Source organism: Poecilia formosa, unplaced genomic scaffold, assembly GCF_000485575.1.
Source record: "Poecilia formosa unplaced genomic scaffold, Poecilia_formosa-5.1.2 Scaffold504, whole genome shotgun sequence".
Classification (NCBI taxonomy): domain Eukaryota; kingdom Metazoa; phylum Chordata; class Actinopteri; order Cyprinodontiformes; family Poeciliidae; genus Poecilia; species Poecilia formosa.
Genome location: NW_006800443.1, coordinates 46,986 through 67,660, shown reverse-complemented (window position 1 = coordinate 67,660; position 20,675 = coordinate 46,986). Strand labels below are relative to the sequence as shown.

At 42.0% G+C, this 20,675-nt stretch overlaps 1 protein-coding gene and 1 long non-coding RNA gene across 2 annotated transcripts in view; one reads left to right on the top strand and one right to left on the bottom strand.

Moving 5' to 3' along the window:
* Positions 1-14,921, bottom strand: part of LOC103156830 (proline-rich protein 12-like) — a 29,020-nt gene extending 14,099 nt beyond the window's left edge. Inside the window, 6 exon segments of the mRNA XM_007579017.2 lie at positions 1,039-1,732; positions 2,580-2,807; positions 4,237-8,927; positions 9,780-9,941; positions 11,937-12,094; positions 13,800-14,921. Of these exon segments, the coding sequence (XP_007579079.1) occupies positions 1,039-1,732; positions 2,580-2,807; positions 4,237-8,927; positions 9,780-9,941; positions 11,937-12,094; positions 13,800-13,879 (6,013 nt within the window). The 5' untranslated portion in view covers positions 13,880-14,921.
* A 2,973-nt stretch (positions 14,922-17,894) lies between these two features.
* On the top strand, positions 17,895-20,596 carry LOC103156829 (uncharacterized). The gene is made up of 3 exons (XR_478192.2): positions 17,895-18,141; positions 20,052-20,162; positions 20,433-20,596. It is a non-coding gene; the product is annotated as an uncharacterized LOC103156829 (long non-coding RNA).
* The last annotated feature ends 79 nt before the right edge of the window (positions 20,597-20,675 follow it).

The window sequence follows — 20,675 nt, the reverse complement described above, 5'->3', positions numbered from 1 at the left end:
GAAGAAACCTGAACGTCTCCGACCGAAGAAACCTGAACGTCTCCGACCGAAGAAACCTGAACGTCTCCGACCGAAGAAACCTGAACGTCTCCGACCGCAGTCAGGGAGTTGGCGTGAATGTTTTCGCTGCTGTTCTGGTTTTTCCTTATGGGTTTGGTAGAATGACTGGGGTATTTGTTTGTAGTAGATGAGGATGTGTTTGTTGTGTTATTGCCTTCCTACCCTGGTATGTCTTAAAAAAAGAGATTTTAATCCCTTACCCAGATAAGTGAAAAATTTATACAGAACTAAGCAGACCTTTTGGATTACAGGAAATCCTGCTGCTTTTCTGGGCTGGTATGAAATTATGACAGTATCATAACCTTAGGTAAAAATATGATCACAGAAATCAAAATGGATCATTTTACATTTTATTTAGCCGACTTTGATGTGAATGTGATTCACTTCTTAAATGTCACACTTGATTACTTTTTGGCACATAACATAATGAAGCTTTTCTGATCACGTTTACATAGAAAATAAGATAATTGTGTCTCCACTGCTCAATAGTTAAGACACATCAGGTTACTTTACTGATGTAATGCATCATGTTGGGAGTTTTTAATGTGTTTTCAGATTCAGAGTTTGATGTAAAGCAGATTATATTTATATGCAGGTCTGGAGACCACTGCACTGAAAACTTCATGGTTTTTCCACCAAATATTGATTTCTGAACTCTTCCAGAGTTAAAACATTAGTATTGTTGTTTCTAAATAAACTTTGACTTAAATATTATTCATATATATTATTATATATTTATCATTATGTCTAAAACCAACATTATCATTTATTGCAATAATTTCTGGGGTAATTCATCGTCCAGCAAAGTGAAATATTGTGACAGAACTAATGACCGAGAATTATTGTCGTTTTGAAACTATGCCTTTTTCATTTCGTGGTTATTGGCCCATACCTACTGTTTAAAAAAACAAACAAAAAAAAACAAGTGATCTGTAGGACAAAAATATTCCAGATCGTAAGATTTCTGGTGAAACTCACCATCTAGTTTCGGAGCGCCCAGCGTCTCCAGCTGGGGTTCCCTTTCCTCCGTTATATCCCGCTCTTCGTCCTCTCCTGTACTCCGTTCCTCCTCGATCTCCTCCTCTTTGTCCTCCTCCATGTCCCCGTCTTCTGGAGGGAGGATGTCCGGTTCGTCGGACTCGGGCTGGGAGTGTACGGTTTGCACGGTGGGCTGTGGGCTCAGCGCGGGAGGCTCCATGGTGGGGGTGAGGGGAGCCTGGATAGGCTGAGCCTGGGGCTGGGGCGGCGGAGGAGGTAGAGGAGCCTGGAGGTTGGACGTCAGCTGAGGGGTGTCGTACAGAGCTGAAATGGCCGAGGAGATGCTCTTCTGGAGGTCCTGGTTCTTCCCCACCGAATCCTCCTCGTCGGAGGAGAAAGACGGCAGCGTCTCCAGGTTTCTCTTCAGCTCGTCCTCTAAACGCTTGGGGCTGGGGCAGTTGCCGAGAGCCAGTCCGCCATTCCCCTCACCGTCCCCAAACGGAGGCGGCGGCGGCGGGGGAGGCGGTGCGGGAGAAAGCGGGCGCAGACCCCCGGCCTTGCAGGGCGACGTCTCGCCGTTGTCGTGGTCCATTCCCGGTGAGATGTCCAAACCTGGAGGCCGCTTCCCCGTCTTCAGGAAGTCCAAGAACGAAGCCACAAAGCCAGCTTTAGACTCTGAGTCCTTCTCATCTCCCTGGAAGAAGCACAACAGACGTCAGCTGCAGGAGTGAACCTCACAACTATCAGACATTCAACTTCCAGCTACTGCAGGGTCGGGCGGTACGGATCAAAAACTAAATCAGTTTTTTCACACCACATCAGATTTTTTTTTCTTCTTTTGTTTCTGACAGAAATTTTAAAAAGTGTTTTTTTATTTCAGTCGACCTTTCTGTGAGTTGTACAACAGAGTATTAGGAGAAGGCTACGAAAACTTTTATTTAATTACGAGAATAAAGTCATAATGTTAGAAGAACAACGATGCAATTTTAAGAGAAAAAACTTCCTGAAGTGAGAATGAGAAAAAAAAAGCTTTTAGAGTTATAATGATCTGATGTCGTTATTTCTTCAAAATAGAATAAGTCTGATTTAAAATCCTCTTACTGATAATTTAATGCTGATGTGTTAAAAGACAAAGTATTTGAATTAAGTGTTGTCTATAAAACCAATCCCTAACAAATTCACAAGCTGCTCCACATTCCTCATTTAAATTTCTTGTTTTGTTTGTGTTGGAGTTCTCATAAAATTACTATTTTTTTTATTCCAATATGATTTAATTCTCGTATTATTTGGACTATTTTTGTACGACTTTATTCCTATAATATTCCATCATAGAATTGACCATTCAGTCCAAATAAACAGAAGTTATAAAATACCCTCCATGAACAAGATGGTGAGCTGATATCACTCTGAACTACGGAAACGCACAAAAAAATCTTGATTTTTTAAAAAAAATGTAAATTTCAAATACCAAAAATGTGATTAATATTATGGATTTGTCACCCAGCCATGAACTGAATTCATTCTGTGCCGAGAACCTTTACCCTTTCATCCAGCCCCTCTTCATCAACTCCTTCACTTATCATCTGGCTCTTCTGTTTGCTCTTGTCTTGGCTCCTGGTGCTCTCGGTGCTGCAGGGAGGCCCAGGACTTAAACCGAGCGACGGAGCCGAGCCAACCGAGCCGTCTGACAAAGCCGGGTCGGTGCCAGACAGAGAGTCTGTCCTCAGCAAGGCGTCAGAGGAGGACAGGGTACCAACTGGCAACTTGATCTGCACCAACAGAGAGAAAGTCACGAATCTAAAGACGACTTAAAAGGCATCCATTTGAAATTAAATGACTTTAAAATAAGAGTGGGGATAAATTAATCACATTAAACAATGTCTGGTTCCTCATAATGCCAGCAGGGCCACATCTGCTAAAGTCTGGGCCAGATGTTTACATACAGGAGAATAATTATGATGATTTGAACTGTTCTGTTTTGATAAAACAAGTTGAAGATTTTACTTACTGAAGATTTTCTCTAAACCAAACAGGCTAAAATACACAAGGGCTGAAACAATTTATCAGCTTAATCATGATTAATCGATTACTGAAATAATCTGCTAATGTAGTAATCTATAAATCATTAGGTTGGAGTTTACAGACTCAAAAAGGGCCTTTCCTTAAAAAAAAAACAAACATTCAGAGCAGTAATTAAGCCAAAACTGTACAAAATATATGCACATAAAAACACTTTTTTACACAAATGTGTTTCAGACAAAACTCCTGGAGTGGCAAAGTTTTAAAATCCACTAAAGGAATGCTGTTATTAAACTGTATTAAGCATTTAACTAGTTTATTTACTTATTTTATTATATTTGTATAAAAATGGCTTAAGTGGTCAAGTAAAAAATATGTACCATTGCCATTTTTACAAAATCACATTACTCAATTAATCAGAATAATTAATAGAATAACCCATTAAAATAATCACAAGTTGCAGCCCAAGTTTACACACTTCTTGCTAAAAATCTGATAAATTTCAGGCAAACCATCAACTTTTTATTGCCATTAACAAGGTTCTGATAAAATTCTGGGCTGGATATTTGACTATTCCTTCAATTAGAAACATTCCAGCTGATTTAAGTTACTAAATTTAAAATCTCCTTTACTTCCAGTGTCAAGAAGGCCTTCCACAAATCTTAAATTTTGCTGGATGATAAAAATTTTCCCAGAAATTATGATAAAGATAATATTGTCGTTTTGAGATGATATAATGATAATGAAAGTTTGACCTCTCAAATATCAATAAACTTTATTTCTGGAAAGAACATTTATCACTGGAACTGAAAGATAATTTTCAATATCCAAAACAAATACATAAACAACAAATAAATAAATACTGCACACAACCGAAACCAGAAATTAAATGGATTATGAAGACTGGCCTTTAAAACATATTAATAATCAGAATGGAAATAATCAAACTCATTGACTGACTTGGTGTTAAGTTTTCTTCACAAAATTAAAGTTAATTGATGTTTAAGAGGACAGCCTTATTATGCCGTTATTATTATTATATTACTTAAAAATGGTGTCAAAACACCAATATTATCGTTTATCTCAATCATCTCTGGGACAATTTATCGTCCAGTAAAACTTGTTATTGGCCTAGCAACCAATCAGATCTGTTCTTTGTTTTGATGGAGACCCACTGACCTTGAGAGGCGGGATGGGTTCATGCTGCTGCTGGGGCTGGTGATGGAGCTGCTGCTGCTGCAGGTGGTGCGAATGCATCTGATCCTGCTCCTTCCCGCTCATCTCCATGTACATATCCTCCCTCCTTCCTCCTCTTCCTCGACTTCCACGCCCCCTACCTCTACCCCGCCCCTCCACGCTGAACCCCCCTCCAACGCCTGATCCACCCATCTCTCCCATCATGCCCCGTGGGGTGTAGGGCTCTGGCATGGGGCGGATACGCGGCCTGCCTCTGGGCCTTGGAGGGCCCTCTCTTTTTGGCCTGGTGGGCTTTCGGCCTCTCTTCTTCGGTCCGTCTGGAGGAAGGATAGAGTGTGAACCCATAGAGGAGTAGCCAGAGGCGTGGTAAAAATCGATGTCGCCCATTAAGGGGCTCAGTGATCCGCCGCCTCCTCCCTTTCTGCAACTGGACACTAAATCTGGTAAAAGGTCAGGCAGCCTGCGGCTGTTCAGCCGGATGTCGGCAGGCTGGTCAGCTTTATCTTCGTCATCCTCAAATTCATATTCTTGGGCGTAGCTTTTCTTAGGTAGTGTGTTGGGGTCCCTGCGCTCCTTTAACAGATGGAACGAACTGGATTTGAGGAGTTTCTTGGGACGAGACGAGCAGAAAATGGGCGACTGGAGGCCTCCGGACCCAGGTCCTGAGCCGGTTCCTCCAGGACCAGAGGAGAGCTTCGCTCCGGCGTTGTTTGGTCCAGCTGGGTTGGAGCCCATCCCCATGGCTGGGGGCTGGGACTGTATCAGACCCAACTGTTCAGTGTTGACCGTAGAGGGAAGCTCGTGGGTTTTGAGAGAGTCTAGATCCAGAGTCATGGTGTTGCTGCTGGGTTCCTCCAGGCCGTGGCAGTACGGTTCATACGCCTGATCGCCACCATGGTGACCCATCATGTCATAACCGGGTCCACTACTGCCCGCAGATCCTCCTGCACTCTGTCCGGCTTTCATCGAGTCCATCCCTTCCTGCCCGGGGTGGCTTTCATTCATCTCCTCCGGGCCTGGACCGGCACCACCAGCACAGCTCGACTTGTAGTCCTCTGCGCAAAACATGTCTTCCATCCCTGGGAAGAAGGAGCGGTCCTCATCCTGAAGGAGGGAGTCCGGGAAGCAGATGGAGGTCAATGGAACGAAGCGGTTGCTCTGTTGGTTCTGGTCTGCTTTCTCCACCGGGCTGACCGTATCGAACTGATGCTGGTCGGAGCGCTGCTGGTCCAGCTGGCTCTGCTGTGAGGCGAGCTGACTTGGGAGCGGTTGCTGGGGGTCGGGCTGATTCTGGGGGTGGGCTGAAGCAGAGGGTGGGGGTATGTGGTGAGGGTGAGGCGGTTGCTGCTGAGGGTGAGGGAGGTGGTGTTGAGAAGTCTGTTGCTGCTGCGCGTGATGCTGGGACAGATGGTGCATGTGAGACGGCGTGGACAAGCCGATGTCAGGCTCCGTCAGGAAGGAGTGGAGCTCTGGGGCCGAATGGTGGGACTGCTGCGGCTGATGGTGGGGAGGGTGCTGCCTCTGAGGCTCCTGCTGAGGCTGCCGGTGGCGCTCACTGCCGCCGGATCCGCCACCGCTTCGCCCTGCGCTGCCCGGTCCTCCACGCCGGTCTTCTGCTACGCCAACGTCAGCGCTGGAGGTCTGGGAGAGCGAGCGCTCCAGCATGTCCAGGGAGGAGACCACGGAGCTCTGCTTGACCTGGCTCTGGTCATGCTGATGTGCGCCATGGTTGTAGTGGGCGGCTGCCACTTCCAACGCCTGCGACTGCAGCTGAAGCTGGAGCTGGGTGGTTTGAGACTGGGACTGAGCCTGGTGTTTACTGGAGCCCAGTCTCCCGCCGGCTCCTTCCATCACCGCTTGCTGCTGGCTGATGGAGTGCTGCTGTTGTTGGCTATGGGAGTCCATTTTATGGTGCTGTTGGTGCTGAGAGTGAGAGTCTATTTTGTGGTGCTGTGGGTGCTGATGGGAGTCCATTTTCTGGTGCTGCTGATGCTGAGGGTGGGAGTCCATTTTCGAATGTTGATGCGGCGGGAGGGGATCCATTTTGTGGTGCTGTTGGTGTTGGCGGTGGGAGTCCATCTTGTGGTGCGGCTGATGAGGCTCCAGCTTGTTGCGGGTGGTGTGGGACAGCACCGACTGCAGCAGGTGTGGTGGCTGACGGGACTGGTCCGTGGGGGAGTCCATCAGGGACACAGCGGCTTGGGACTGCGGGTGCTGCTGCAGCTCCGGCGTTTTCCGAGGATACGGGATTTCCGCACGCTCCTGCGGCTTCTTCTGAAGCTCCATCTGGTGAGGCGGCATCTGAGAATGCGAGGACACGTGCTGACTGTGAGAGGAGTGTTGGGCAGCAAGGGAGTGTTGGGAGTAGGGGTCGCCCCGGCCGTAGTGGACAACAGAACCGAGGCCGTCGTGATGATGGAGGTGTGAGTGCACTTGCTCGGCGCTGCCTCTTCCATTGCCGTTTCTGCTGCCCCCAACAGATCGGTCGCTCCTTTGTTGCGGTTGCTGAGGCTGATGATGGTGTTGATGCTGCTGCTTCTTAAGTGACATCTCTAGCTGGTTGTCAAGCCCAGAAATGGACCCTCCAGAACCTGTATTCCCCACCCCAGCAGAAGATGTCGCACTGTGCGTACGTATAACGCTCTGGGGGTGGTACCTCTCCTCTGGGGTCTTGCCCATGTCATAACTCATCCCTTTGCCTGAATCGCTGGTCGGGGGTCCCGACTGTGGCTGCGGTTGCGTTTGCTGCGACGCCTGCTGAGGCTGTTGCTGAGCGTGGTGATGAGCAGCCTGAGGAGCGGGGCTCGCTTGGGCTTGCAGCAGATGCTGAATCAAGAACTCGTCGTCATCGTCCACTTCCTCCTGGGATCTCTGGGAGCCCACGCCCATCATAGACCCGTCCGGTTTTGCTTTGGAGGAATTGGAGTGATACGGCTGGGGTTGAGAGGAAGGACCTCTGGCATCAGGGTACGCCTGGGGCGATGCGAGAAAAGTAGGAGAGAGAACAGAGGGAATGTATTTATTTGAGCCAGCGCCTCCTGGAGACTGAGTGGGACAGGTGGGCACTGGGGAGTGCAGACCCGGCCGGATTATGCCCGAGTTGCCCGATGGAGAGGGGCTGGAGTCGGGAATATGATAGGAACCTCCCCCGCTGCCTCCTCCACCTCTCTCGCTGGTCATACTGTTTCCCGTTGCTCCTCCGGATCCGGAGTTCCCGCTCCCTGCGCCGCTGCTGCTTCCTCCCCCAGACGCTCCACTACCTGAGGAACCACTTGACCTTAGAAGGGCAGGTGAGTGACCTGGAGCTCCATAACCAAGTGATGGGCTGCCCGCTCCACCTAAAGAGGAGGGCAGTGATCCATAAGCAGAATCTGCGCCGTATAGATCAGTGGAATACGAATGGCTCCGCCCACCTAAACTTCCGTAACCTTTTCCAGCCGTACCAGAGCTCAGGTCTTGGGCTTGTGGTGAATTAAAGCCTCCATAGGACTGTCCCAGGTGGGATGTAGGGGGCTGATTGGGAGAATAAGACTGAGTCTGTTGTTGAGGTGGAGTCTGACCAGTAAGAGCAGAGGTGGGGGTCTTTACAGGGGGCACTGGGGAGCCGTAACCAGACAAGCAGGACTTGGGGAGAGACTGGGGAGCTGAAGTGGAGGTGGAGGGAGGCTGCTGCTGAGGAGTAGGGGGAGGCGGAGCAGGTTGAGGGGGCGGCTGCTGTCGAGACGGAGCAGCGCTGGAGCTAGACGTGGGAATCGAGTTTGAAGGATGAGCTCCTGACGTTGCAGAAGAAGAGGACGAGGAGGAGGAGGTTGAGGAAGCTGAGGGGGGGGTATGAGGAGTCCTTGATGACGACGCAGAACTGCCTGAAGAATAACCACTACTGGAACTACTTTTTGTACCCTTTCCAGCAGAGGAAGAAGAAGAAGAGGAAGATGAGGAGTAGGGAGGCTGAATGATGGGTCGATACTGTTCAGTGCGAGGGGCAGGCTTGTGGTCAGAGGAGGGGCTCTGGTCACCCAGCGGGCTGCAGGGAAGGCCAGCGTGCCTGTGGTGGGTGGCGATCTGCTGGTAGCCCGCTCCTCCACAGCTGAGATAGTGCTGGAGAGAGTGAGCAGCCGAGGAGGAGAGCTGCGACTGAGCAGGCGTGGGCCGCTGGTAGTGCTTGATGACGCTGTCCTGTCGGGGCATGGCCCTTTCCTGAGCCGAGTTTGACTGCGACTGGGATTGAGGTTGGGGCTGGGCTGAGGAGAACACGGACGGGTTGTACAGCTGGGAGGACTGGTCTTGAAGCTGAGATGATAGCAGATTGAACTGGTGCGACTGCAGGTGCCTGGCAGAAGACGCCTGGGCCGATGAAGCGCCCGTGGGGTCCTGGCTGCCCCTGTAGGCGGCGGCGGCAGCGGCACCTTGTGACGATAGGAGTCTATCAAAACCCAGGCTGGACTGGGACGGCGCTTTGATGTGTATAAGAGGGTCGTGGGGGGAGAGCAGACCGTTGGAGGTGGGGCTAAATGTGGGCGTTTCCTGAAGGGAAAGGGAGGCTGCGGGGAAAGAGCGACTGGAGAAGGATGCTGGATGTTGATAGGCTGATAGAGCTGAAGAGGAAGGGAAGGATCCAGAGCCAGGGAGGGCTCCAGAGATGAACAGTTCAGGAGGAGCAGGCGTGTGCATCGCTGTCAGAAAAGGAAAACATTGGAAAATTAATCAAATCATCTAAATAAATTTAAATAGAGGCTTTATGTACAGTTAAATCCTTAAAGGTGACCTATTATGGTTACTTAGATTGGGATGGGTCTAAAGGCTATATAAAACATGTTCATTACATTTTTTGCATGAACTCATTCTTAGATAATGACATTTTTGTTCTGCCTTTCAGAATGAGCTGTTATAGGGCCTCCTGTCACTTTAAATAAAAAATAAACTGCTGTTGGCCACGCCCCCAACTCAACATTTACAGTTGCATGTGAAAATGGCTGCAAACTGATGCACAATGATGCAACAGTCCATCTTTGAAAAGCATAAGTGGAGCCACCTGCACAAACAACAACAATGTAGCAGATGGTTTATGAATGGTAAGTCAGCAACAACACATTTATCTTATCCAGCAGTCATTGTACAGCTCATACTGTGGTAAAACCAGCTGACCAAAAGTGCTGGAGCTCTGCTTGGGTTGCTAGGTGACAGCATATCGCCTGTTGAGCATAATTTAACATTTGGGAGGTTTTTGAAAAGGCAAATTTTCCTGACACCAAAAAAACATTAATTTATTGTCAAAAAATAGCTTGGTGGCTTTTTTAAGCGCTTGGGCTGTTACATTAGAGACCCAAATGTAAGTAGTAAAAACGTGCAAAATGTGGATTTTGCATAATGGACCCCTTTCAAATCTTTTAACAGAATGCACCCACACACAAATTGTCCGAATATTAATGTAGGCAAACATTGGAGGGTTGCTTTTTTTAAATGTCATATTGACATTGGGTCTGGTTGAATGTCAACACATCAGGGAGGATATAACATGGCCCCACCTGTCTGCCAGGATGGTGTGCGGAACTGAGAGAGGAGCGAGGAGGCGGAGGGCGGAGGCTGGGGACCTCGGGACTCCAGAGCTGAGATCAGGTTCATGACCGAGGCGTCAGGAGCGGAGGGGCTGGCGTGGTGCAGGCCGGTGTCAAACAGCCCAGAAAGACCTTACACAAGGAAATAATAGATAATTACAACAATCGCTTAAAAAGTTTCATTATGTTTTTACTAATATGTGGGAAGAACAGTACAAAAATAAAAGAGAGAACTACAGATTATGCAAATGTTGAGCTATAAGGACAGTGACAGTGAAAAAATGTAAAGTTTTATTCAAAAATTAGTATTTAGAATAATTTATATTGCAATTTTTACAGTAAATAACCTAAAAAAATATGTAATATAAGTTGCTAACATTTATTATACAATATAATGCGTTAAAAACTTTGAATTTAGTTTCTTTTAGCTCAAATAAGCCAAAACGATCCATAAAAGCTCAACTACATACATTAATTCCCACTAATATTTAGTAAGTCGACCTTTACCGGGTTGCTAAGTAACCACAGGGCTTTTGTAGCCATTTCCAAACGTCTGATATAATACCGACTTCTTCAACAGGGGTAGGGTCAGAGGTCAAATCAATGTTCGCTTCTTTATCCATTCTAAGACCAATACTAGTGTGTGTTTAGATTGTTGTCCTATTGGTTAGCTTTGGTTTAAGATGAAAATTAATAATTTGAAAGTAGTTCCCTTTCCTTAGTCTATCACATGTCAAACAGACCCTCAGTATGATGCTCCCACCACCATGCCTGACAAGAGGTACAGGCTTCTCTATTGGGGGCTTAAAATTGGCTGCTTTTTCAGTTGTTCATTAAAAATAACCAATTTATTTTTGCTATTTTTGGATCAAACAGCTGGAACCTGGACACACTTGGGTGTCCCAACAGGATATTATCCCAAACCCACATGAAAACTAAATGCTTATATGCAAAATGAGTCTAAGTGTATTTCTGAGTATGTATGATTTTGTGACGAAAACCCAAAACTAAGCTCAAACTTGTTTACCCAACTCTTATTTTTATAATTTACTAAATTATATGATGTATGGTCATGACATTTGGACTATTTTACCAATTTCAAATAACAATTTTGCTGAAATTTGCCTAACTCTGTTGTTTGCACAGCTTTATCTTCTTTTATTGGGAATAATCTGTCTTTTTTAAAAGCACATGCACATTTTGTACACTTCTTAAAATGATCTCACTCAGTTGCACATTCCTTTGGAGTCGAGTACACTATTTTTAATAAATGCAATGTAATTTTGCTCTTACTGTACAGCATCTTATTTTTAATTTTGCTTTGACATATTTTTATACTTTTATCTGTGTGCAAATCAACGTTACACCTGAACTTCCCCACTGTGGTTTAATACTGAATATTGTATTTATTCTGACTTGACAGAAGAATTGGGCCCGATTCAAAAAGCAATAAACCAATTAATTGAATGATAATTAAAACAAGTGCAATAATTTCTATTTGCATGATTTATTGTTTTTCTCTTTTTTTCCCTGGTTATTTGGTCTCAACTAGACTTTTTGTAGGACATTTTGTTAAAGGAGACTCCATAATTCATTTATAATTTCTGTTGTTTTGTTCGTTTATTTAAATATCTTCCAGTTTCAGTGTTAAATGTCCACAGGAATTTAAAGTTTATTCATCTTTGAGAATGTGTTCTTGCATTATGACATTACTATTATATTACATGAAAATGGTCTTAAAATAATATTATTGTTTATTGCAATAATTTCTGGGACAATTTCTCGCCCAGAAAAAATAGTCATTGTAACAGGCTTAAGAAGAATGGTTAAAAATCATAATATTTATGTTATTAATAAGATAATTACATAATTAAATTCAGTGGTGAGTTTATGTAAACTTGCAAGCAGCACTGGAACTCCAACTCCACCTTTCAATATATTAATCACTGTTGCTCAAAACAACCTGCAGAACACTTGCAAAGCGGCACAGGAATGAATGCAGGGTTTAGCCAAAATTTGCACATTTGTCTGCGACAATAACTTACCAGACCCTGCACAGGCTGACCAAATAATTCACCGGCAGGGCCCCTTATGGTGGTGACATGGAAGGTATGACATTTATCTTACCCAAACTCCGTCCAGCTGCTCCCCAAGCCCCGCCTTGGCCAGAGCTCCCTGGGTGGTGATTGGTGGCATAGCCCTGCAGAGGGTGTGGGGTGGAGTAGGCTTGTCTGTGAAGGAGCTCAGAGTCAGGGTGGGATGATCTGGAACTCCCATAAACCAGACTGGGAAGGAAGAGGATATGGGGAGGGCACGGAGGGTGGAAGTGTCAATCAATCTTCAGAGCATATTAACATAAATCCAGTCAGTTTCCCAAATGTGACCCCTGAAAACGACTAGGTGGAGGTTAGCTTCAGTGCACACAAAATCACACAAGTGAATTACTCTATTCTTCTATCATAAGGGTAATTAATTATATTTGTTAAAATTACAATTAAGTTTTCTATTAACAAGAAAACCAAAAATTATTAATGTAATCAATTTATTTTTGAAGGAATCACACAATTACAACCATCCTCATTTCACTAATATCCATTACAGCAGTCATAAATCTGTCAAACCCATACAGTGAGGCATACTTAATTATAAAATAATGGCTTACTTCCAATCAATAAAACGCAATCAAAAGGCAATTTCATTTCATAATTTTCTCCTAACTTCCTTTATATGTTTTTTGTAGCTGGATAATTTGGCCTTTGAGAAGGCAGATGAAATGCGTGGCTGCCTGCCTGTTCAGATGCATGCTAGCATTTGGTAGCATCATTTGGGAGAAATGCAGAGACTAGGCCCGAACTGTGCAAGGCCTGCGGTGCGTATAAATAAAGCATATGACACCGCAGTGCAATGTGCAGCTAAGTAAAAAAATATACTTCGTCGGTTTGGTCCGCAGTCAAACAATTAGCATGTCTGTAACCGCTAATTAGTATGGCGATGCAGCTAACAACTGAATGGTGCATGCCGACGCAAATATGCGAGCTAAGCTGCATGCAAAAACAAATAAGCATATTTCTTTGGCAAAAATCGGCTTTAATGAAAGGCGCATATTCCGTTTTGAGTTTTATCACGCAAATCTATTTTTGCCTTAAACGTTTCGAGCAGAAATGCGGGGATGATGTTTGCGTGGACAGGCCTCTGCTTTGCTTCCCTGCAACACGGAGCGCTAGCTGCCAGGCTAACCAAGGCTAAACTACAGAGCTCCCCTTCACGCATTCTGTGCACCTTTCATCCTCTAATTTGATTTGTTCATATGGATTCTGGTTCTATTCGAGTCAAATTGCTGATTGCACTTTCGATGCACAGGATGGAGATTTTTTTTTTGGCAGAGCTGTAATATGCAAATGAGCACCAAACCAAGCAAAACCATCACAAATCCGCTAAATCACAAACGCACCCAAGTTGACATCTAAACAGTGATGCATTATTTCTATACGTCTGTTTCTGCTATGCGTGACAGTGTAGTACGTGTTAAATGAATATGCATCAGTTTATCTGGCTGATTACTGTCAGGGGGGTTGCTGAGAGGGGGTTTGCTGCGTCTGCACTCCTCGCAGTTTTCCCATCAATCCCTATGAATATATCTGTGTTCAGGCCTGCAACACAGGGAACAATAATTCCAATGGACACTCAGACATCCCCCACCTCCATCCATCCCGCCAGGTCCTACCTAAAGCCCCATGTATGTCAATCACATTCAATTCACCCCCCCAACCTTCTCCTTTCTCCACCCCGCCCACCCCCACGACACACGTTTATCCATTCCTGTTTATAATAATATTACTATGCAAACTGTTTGGATGACAATGCACTACGCACGGCGCTGTAAATGAAGCTCCTGGCTGCCCAATTTGTTTACACGGGAGGTCACACCGTGCCCTGCACAAAGTAGCACGGATTTGATGCATGCACATTGTCTGGATCCCGATGCATTACCTTTTTGCCGTTCTGTCGTAACTCCATCCTGCTCCTGCGCCCAAATCACCAAATCCTGTTCCCGGGTAATTTCTATCCATTTAGGAGCGGTTTCAGTGAAAGCGACGAGAACGTAGCAGGGCACGAAAAAATATCCAGTCTTTCCACGTTCTCGCTTTCAAGCTATTTTCCCCGGTTTCATAAGCAAGTCCTCAGGAGTGGAAAACAGCATATTGAAAGAGAAATGGTGGGGAGGAGGAGAAAGCTGGATGAAAAAAGAGGGGGGTCTACGGGGTTACAATCCAACCACCTCCAAAAAAAGCCAGTCTTTCACCTTTTCCTGTGCCTTTATCATTTCCTCGGTCTGAAACCAGTCACGGTCATGATGAAGATGCCGCGGATTTGCTCTCTAATGGGCGAATTGCTTTTAAACATTTGACTTGAACGCGTCCTTTTTCCACCGTCTCTCCTCCCCTTTCTTCAGGCTAGTTTTGGCTACGCTGATGCTAGCTCTAGAAAAGATAGCGATCGACGGGGCCACGTTGGTACCAATCATTCCCCATGGACGAGCAAAAAGAAAATCCCCAATTTGAAAATCTCTGTTTTTCCCCTCTTGCTCTCTCTTCGCATGCAAATGGTTCCCACCCCCCTCCGGAGCGGAGCTGTGTGGGGCTAGCAGCGGATGCTAGCTGTCAGCAACGACGCATCAAAATAAAACGGGGCTGCTTTTATTTCCCCCAAAATACTCGCTCCCCTCTTTTCTCCGAAGGCCATCCGAGTAAAAGCAAAAACTGGGTCGCTCACACCTCAAAGGCTGACGCAAGAACACGAAAAAGATACATAAAAGCCGAACGAGGAAGTGTAGAGAAATAGGCCGCGTTTAAATATTTTTTACTCATTTTCCTCCGGAGACGCCATTTTTGAAGGCGGATAGCCGCTGTCCGTCCTCCCTCTCCTCTCTGTCTCACTCGCTGTCTGCTGTGACCTCCATTCACCGGCTACCAGTCTGCCAACAAGCCCTGCTCGCTCTTCCACATTTTCATTCTTTTGAAGGGATAACTATTAATCAACACCAAATACCGAGCAGCTCGCCCTGCACGCTGCAGTTTGCTGAGACGCATTCGAGTGCAAGCGGAGAAAATCCCGAGATAACCAGATTTATTGAGCTGGAGAATTTAGTTTGCAAATTTATATCCTGATCTTGACACACATTTGCAAACTAAATCCTGCCAAATGGTCTATGTTTTCAAAAGGTTTGATAATGGAGCAGTAAAGCTGAAATGTAATGACAAATATCAGACACCAAGTCAAAGAAGAAGAATACTGATAAAAAAGATTTATTAATGATAAACTGTGAATAAAGATACGTTACTACAAAACAACGAAAAAAGACCAAAATAAACAAGACTACATAAATCTATATGAATTAAGTTGATAAAGAATGATTAAATATATATGTACTCTTAAAAATATTAATATAAGCTATAAACAGGCAATGTATAATCAAAACAACTTAAAAGAAACACAGTTATACTGTCTATCTATCTATCTATCTATCTATCTATCTATCTATCTATCTATCTATCTATCTATCTATCTATCTATCTATCTATCTATCTATCTATCTATCTATGAAAGAAATGTAACATCATAAAACAACCAAATATGTAAATGTAAGAAATATACTTTAAATGACCAACAACAGAAGTCAAGTGCATTAAGAAAAACAAAACTAATGCAACGTATAGAATAAATTTCATTAGATGTAGTAAAAATTTAATAATTACTTTCTATTTTGTGTAATAAAATTGCCCTGTAGTTGCATATTATCAACTGCAAATAAGCCATTATTTTATGATGACATTTGCCTCGAAATTTTGGCTTGACAGATTTATGGCAACTGTATTAGACATTATTAACCCAACCAAAAGAGGCAATATAACATTATATGAATCCAAATCTATAGATTGCATATAAAAGATGAACATAAAGAACAAAGAGGTGGACATCTTCCAACTGTCTCACAACAGATGACATTTCCTGTTTTAAACCTGTTGTAAATCCTTCTGACTCTGGATTTAACCCTGCTTGGCCTCCGCCAAAGTTTCGGATTCCATTCATGTCTTCTCCTCCCAACATGGCAACAGTTGTTTACATGCTTCTGTTAAAGCTTATTATTTAGAGAACCTGCCTGGCAGACGATATGTACATAATTGTTCAGGCCAGCAGATGGCACACTGAGCTTTCTAGTAATTACAGTAATGGAGGATCATTGAGCCCTGGCTGGTAGAGATGGTCTAGTAGTTCACACCTACTTGGGGTTTTTTCTGACACTTTAAACGGCTAGACCTTGTGTCACTTCTCGGTTTAAAAATTAACTGAAATACAACCAAGAAGGTTTTTATTAAACTGTCACACAAAGACAGAAGAGCATGAAATACAAACCAATTCAACAAATTAGAATATTATTGGAAAATTCATTTATTCCAGTAACTCATAAACGTGTAATATATAATAACTACACATCTACAAGTCTTTATTTCTGTTAATTGTAATGATTTCCGCGTACAGCCAATGAAAACATGATATTTAAGACTAGAAAATTACATCAAACCAATAAAAATACATATTTAATACAAAAATCTGGCCTTAATCAAAAACCATGTTTAACACCTTTAACACTTTGTTATCTTAATCTGACCGGAACACATTTCTGGTTTATTTAATATGACAGTATGATCCTATTTGTCCCACATGTGTTCTAAAGGCCATTCATCTGACTGTTCATTGTCGTGACAGTGTTTGCTGCCCTCTAGTGGAGAGGTTTGATTTTTCCAGTTAAAAATATTAGGTCTTGTAATATAGCTTATATCCTATATGTCCTATAACTTATATCAAATATATAAATATATTATATTTATATATATTATATTATATGTTATGTCAAATATGATATATTTGATATAAATTATCTTTACTATACAATCTGTCAAGTGAACACATTATTAATGCTTGTGCTACCTTGCAAATTTTATATTTTATGTGAACAAAGTTTTGGTTGCAAAAGGCAATTATACTATTTGAACTTTGTCATATCCTTTAATATTAGAACAATAAAAAAATAGTCACAGTAAAAGCATTTACAGATTTCTAATAAATGTTTTTAAACATTTGAAAGGTGTGGCATACATCTTTATTTAATCCCAACAAAACAACATTTTGTAGGACAATAGAACTTATTTTGGCCTATAAGATTGTGATAAAATATATTAAAGTTTATAAAGTGACAAAATGTGCAAAGTTCAAGGATTACAAATACTTTCATAATTTATTCTTCAATAACACTCAGACTGGACACAGGTATAAAAACTTGTTTTCTATGTTAATTAATCTAACCATAAAACGCTGCAGTTTTAGTGTGGTCTGATTTACATATTTTAATAAATAATGTAATACATACGACCATATTTTTGAGAAACTGATTTATTTTACAAAAAAGCAGAAGACAATAAAAGTATAAAATAAAATATCACACTTTTGTTTGTTCTTTTTATTAATTATGATCTTGATGCTTTTTTTCAGTATTTTCAACTTTGCTATGATAAATGATAAAGCTCTGAAAATTACTAGATTAGTTATTCTAATTTGTTTCAAACAGCTATGCATATTTTCCTGTAAATTTGCAGTGGTATGCTAAATGATAATTAATAACAATACACCAGATGAAAATTAAATAAAGATAAATTTAAAATGAGAAAATTAGACTTTTCAGGGAATTCTTTAATAGATGCTTCTCCATTTTCATCCTGGAAAATGCCTGTTTGCTTCTTTCATCCTTTCCTAATTGTTTCCGTTTTCTTATTTTGTATGCAAATGAAACTTCTCCCAGTTCAGCAACAAACTGGTTTAAAATTGACTGACATCATGCAGAGAGCACTAAGAGGGCATTGTGATGCATAACAGCTGATCCCAAAGGTCACACAGTCATTAGAAGAATAACAAAACAAAGGATATAAAGCAGGGAATATTAGTTAGGCAGGATAATGCATTTATGTAAATAAAAGAAAAAATAAATTAAAAAAAGAGAGAAATTCTGTAACAAGGCTTTCCCCCAACGTCTGAGTTGAATTTTTCTACTAATTTAATTTCAATTTGCTTTACGGCTAAAAAAGGACAAAAACTTTAAAATAAATGTAAATATAACCCACCCACCCAGTCAACTGTGTTAGCGCCTCTCTCTGTCATCCCACTTGACTGCAGCTGTTGTTGCAGCAAACCTCCGGTTCTGTTCAGTCCAAATGCCGGTTCCTGTTGACGCGGCGCCAGCTCCATGCCAGATTATCAAGGCGGACGCTGACAAGTGGTGAGTTTTAACACTAATTTCTGGCAGTAAATACACATTGGATCTGAACGATAAAGTGAATCCATGCCAACAGAAACTTTATTGACTCCATCAATCACAGATCATTTGTTTACGTTGTTTGACAAACCACAATAGAGCTTGAAGTCCAGGAACACCAAGGTCTTAAGATGCATAAATAGATCAGAAGCCTAAAATAGACTCCACACATGAGGAGCGGCACATACAGTACCAGGGTGTCAACTCACGTTACAGAGCCACGTTTATTGGCACCCAAGGTAAGGATGTCAATAAAAATAATTAAATGGGTCAATCTTTTATTCCAGAATAATTCTTAAGAATCTGACAGTAAAAACAAAAAACAGCTTTTAATTTAAGGATATTTAGTCACTTGGAGAAGGAAGACTGTGTAACAAAACCATTATTGTTTTTAAATTAGCACCAGTGACACTATTAGTCGTTCCTCTAACATTTGACAAGGAGGAAGCAGACAGAGACGATCGCTCTCCTTTGCTATCCTATTTTTAAGCTCACCCTCTAAACATAGAAGAAGCATTCATTTTGGATCATTTTTCTGTTATTTGGGTCATATGTTTTGATTTATTATCCTGCCAAAAGACTGTCGTTATGACCACTTTTACATTTACTGATTGAAGCCAAGAGATTATTTAAGATGAACTTATATTTCATCTACATGGTGGAGCAGTTGGCAGAACTGTTCAGAGGTGGATAGTAACTGGATGCATTTACTCAGTTACATTTACTCGTGTAACTTTTTTGGGGGAAAATACTTTTAGGAGTAGTTGCACATTTTTACTTACTAAAGTAATATTATAATTAATAATTCCTAATCTTACTTGAGTAAAAATTGGGTTACTCTGCTCACAGTGAGTAACTTCTGAATGAAGAACAAACACGATTTGAGCAAAAATACACCAGACACATACCTAAAGTTTGTTGAAGTGAGACCTCTTGTTTCTACACAAGCTTTGTTAATCTGATGTAATTTTCTGTCTGCTGAGCTTGTTGCTGCATTTAGAGGTCAAATAAATATCTGGTGAACACCATATACTGTCACTGGAAGTACTTCTTATTCTGTTCTCAGATATATTTACATTACCTTCTGTGAGTGTTGACATATTGAAGAAACTGATTTAGAAAATTGTTTCTTCTGCTTGAAATTTATTTTGAAACTTTCACTTATAAGCTTTTTCATTTTAGTCTTTAAAATACCAGAATTTGCACTGCACATGACTTTATATTTTTGTCTGATGACATCATTGTAAAATATTAAATCACATGTTACTTAGTACTTCCATAGATTGGATACTTTTTTACTCTTTAAATAATTTCATGCTTGTAGTCAGGTGATAACGTTACCTCTTGTTTTAACATTTATTTAATCTTCTTACTTTTTTCAATTTAGTTTCAAAAATGATATATATTAAAGCAAATAATGTAGATTTTACTGGTTTTAAATTATTTTTTTTTATGTTTTTCTTTTTACTCACAGGTGCATTTTATGGAGGGCTGATCATAGTTAAAAACTTTTTTCCTTCTGAAAAAATGTACTGGAATTAAAGTCCGTTTCTTTATAAATACAGATTTTCTGTATGAAATCATGCAACAAGAGCAATAAAACATGAATTTAACGTACAGCTTTTTACACAACAGATTTGTTTGTCACTTTAAGAAGGAGCAGATATTTGGTGATGGATCTTGTTCCTGATGACAGTTTACAAAGATGCACAAATTTGAGCTGCAAAAAAGAAAAACTTAGCAGATTACAGTAAAAAAAATCCACTGATGTACTTCTAGAAAACATTTAGCATGTTTGTAATTCTATGTTGACTAACTTCTATAAGGTGTGTGTTTGTGAGTACAGACTAAGTGTGTCCTGTCTTGTGTTACAGCGTTCTAGAAAAGAAAGCAGTGGCCTGCCAGGATCTGATGGATGCTTTCCACGCCTGCATAAAAACTCTGTGTGACGGATCCTGATAAACGAAGAAACATGGATTTAAAAAGTAAGTTCACATCCCTACAAACTATCACAGCCTGCCTTCTTCTGGGAAGGCTTTGGTTATTTCATTGCTTTCCTAAATAAACCTTGTACCATAAACTTTGTATGAAAAATCTCTGCTTTGTCTGAATCTTATTAATCTTAAGGAGAGAAAGTGTTTGAAGTCAAAGATTTTTACTTGGAATCATTCTCACAGCTAGTAACACATTAACCAAATTTTGCTAATCGGTGAAGCTAATGTTTGTTTCTTCCTCTTTTTCTTCCTTCTTCTTAGGTTGCGTTCAGGTGGCCACCAGTTAAAGGTTTTTCTACCTTCCAGATCTTCCAGTGAGGAGAAATATGGAACAAACTGAGTTACCAGAAAAGTCAAGATGAATGTGATTTCAATATGTCCAACAGCACAACACTTGTTTAAATTAAAATAATGCAAATGACATATAGATCCAGCGTGTCTTTTTCTGGCATGATGTTTGATCCTTAAACAGCAAGATGGAGGGAAATCTACATCTATAATAAA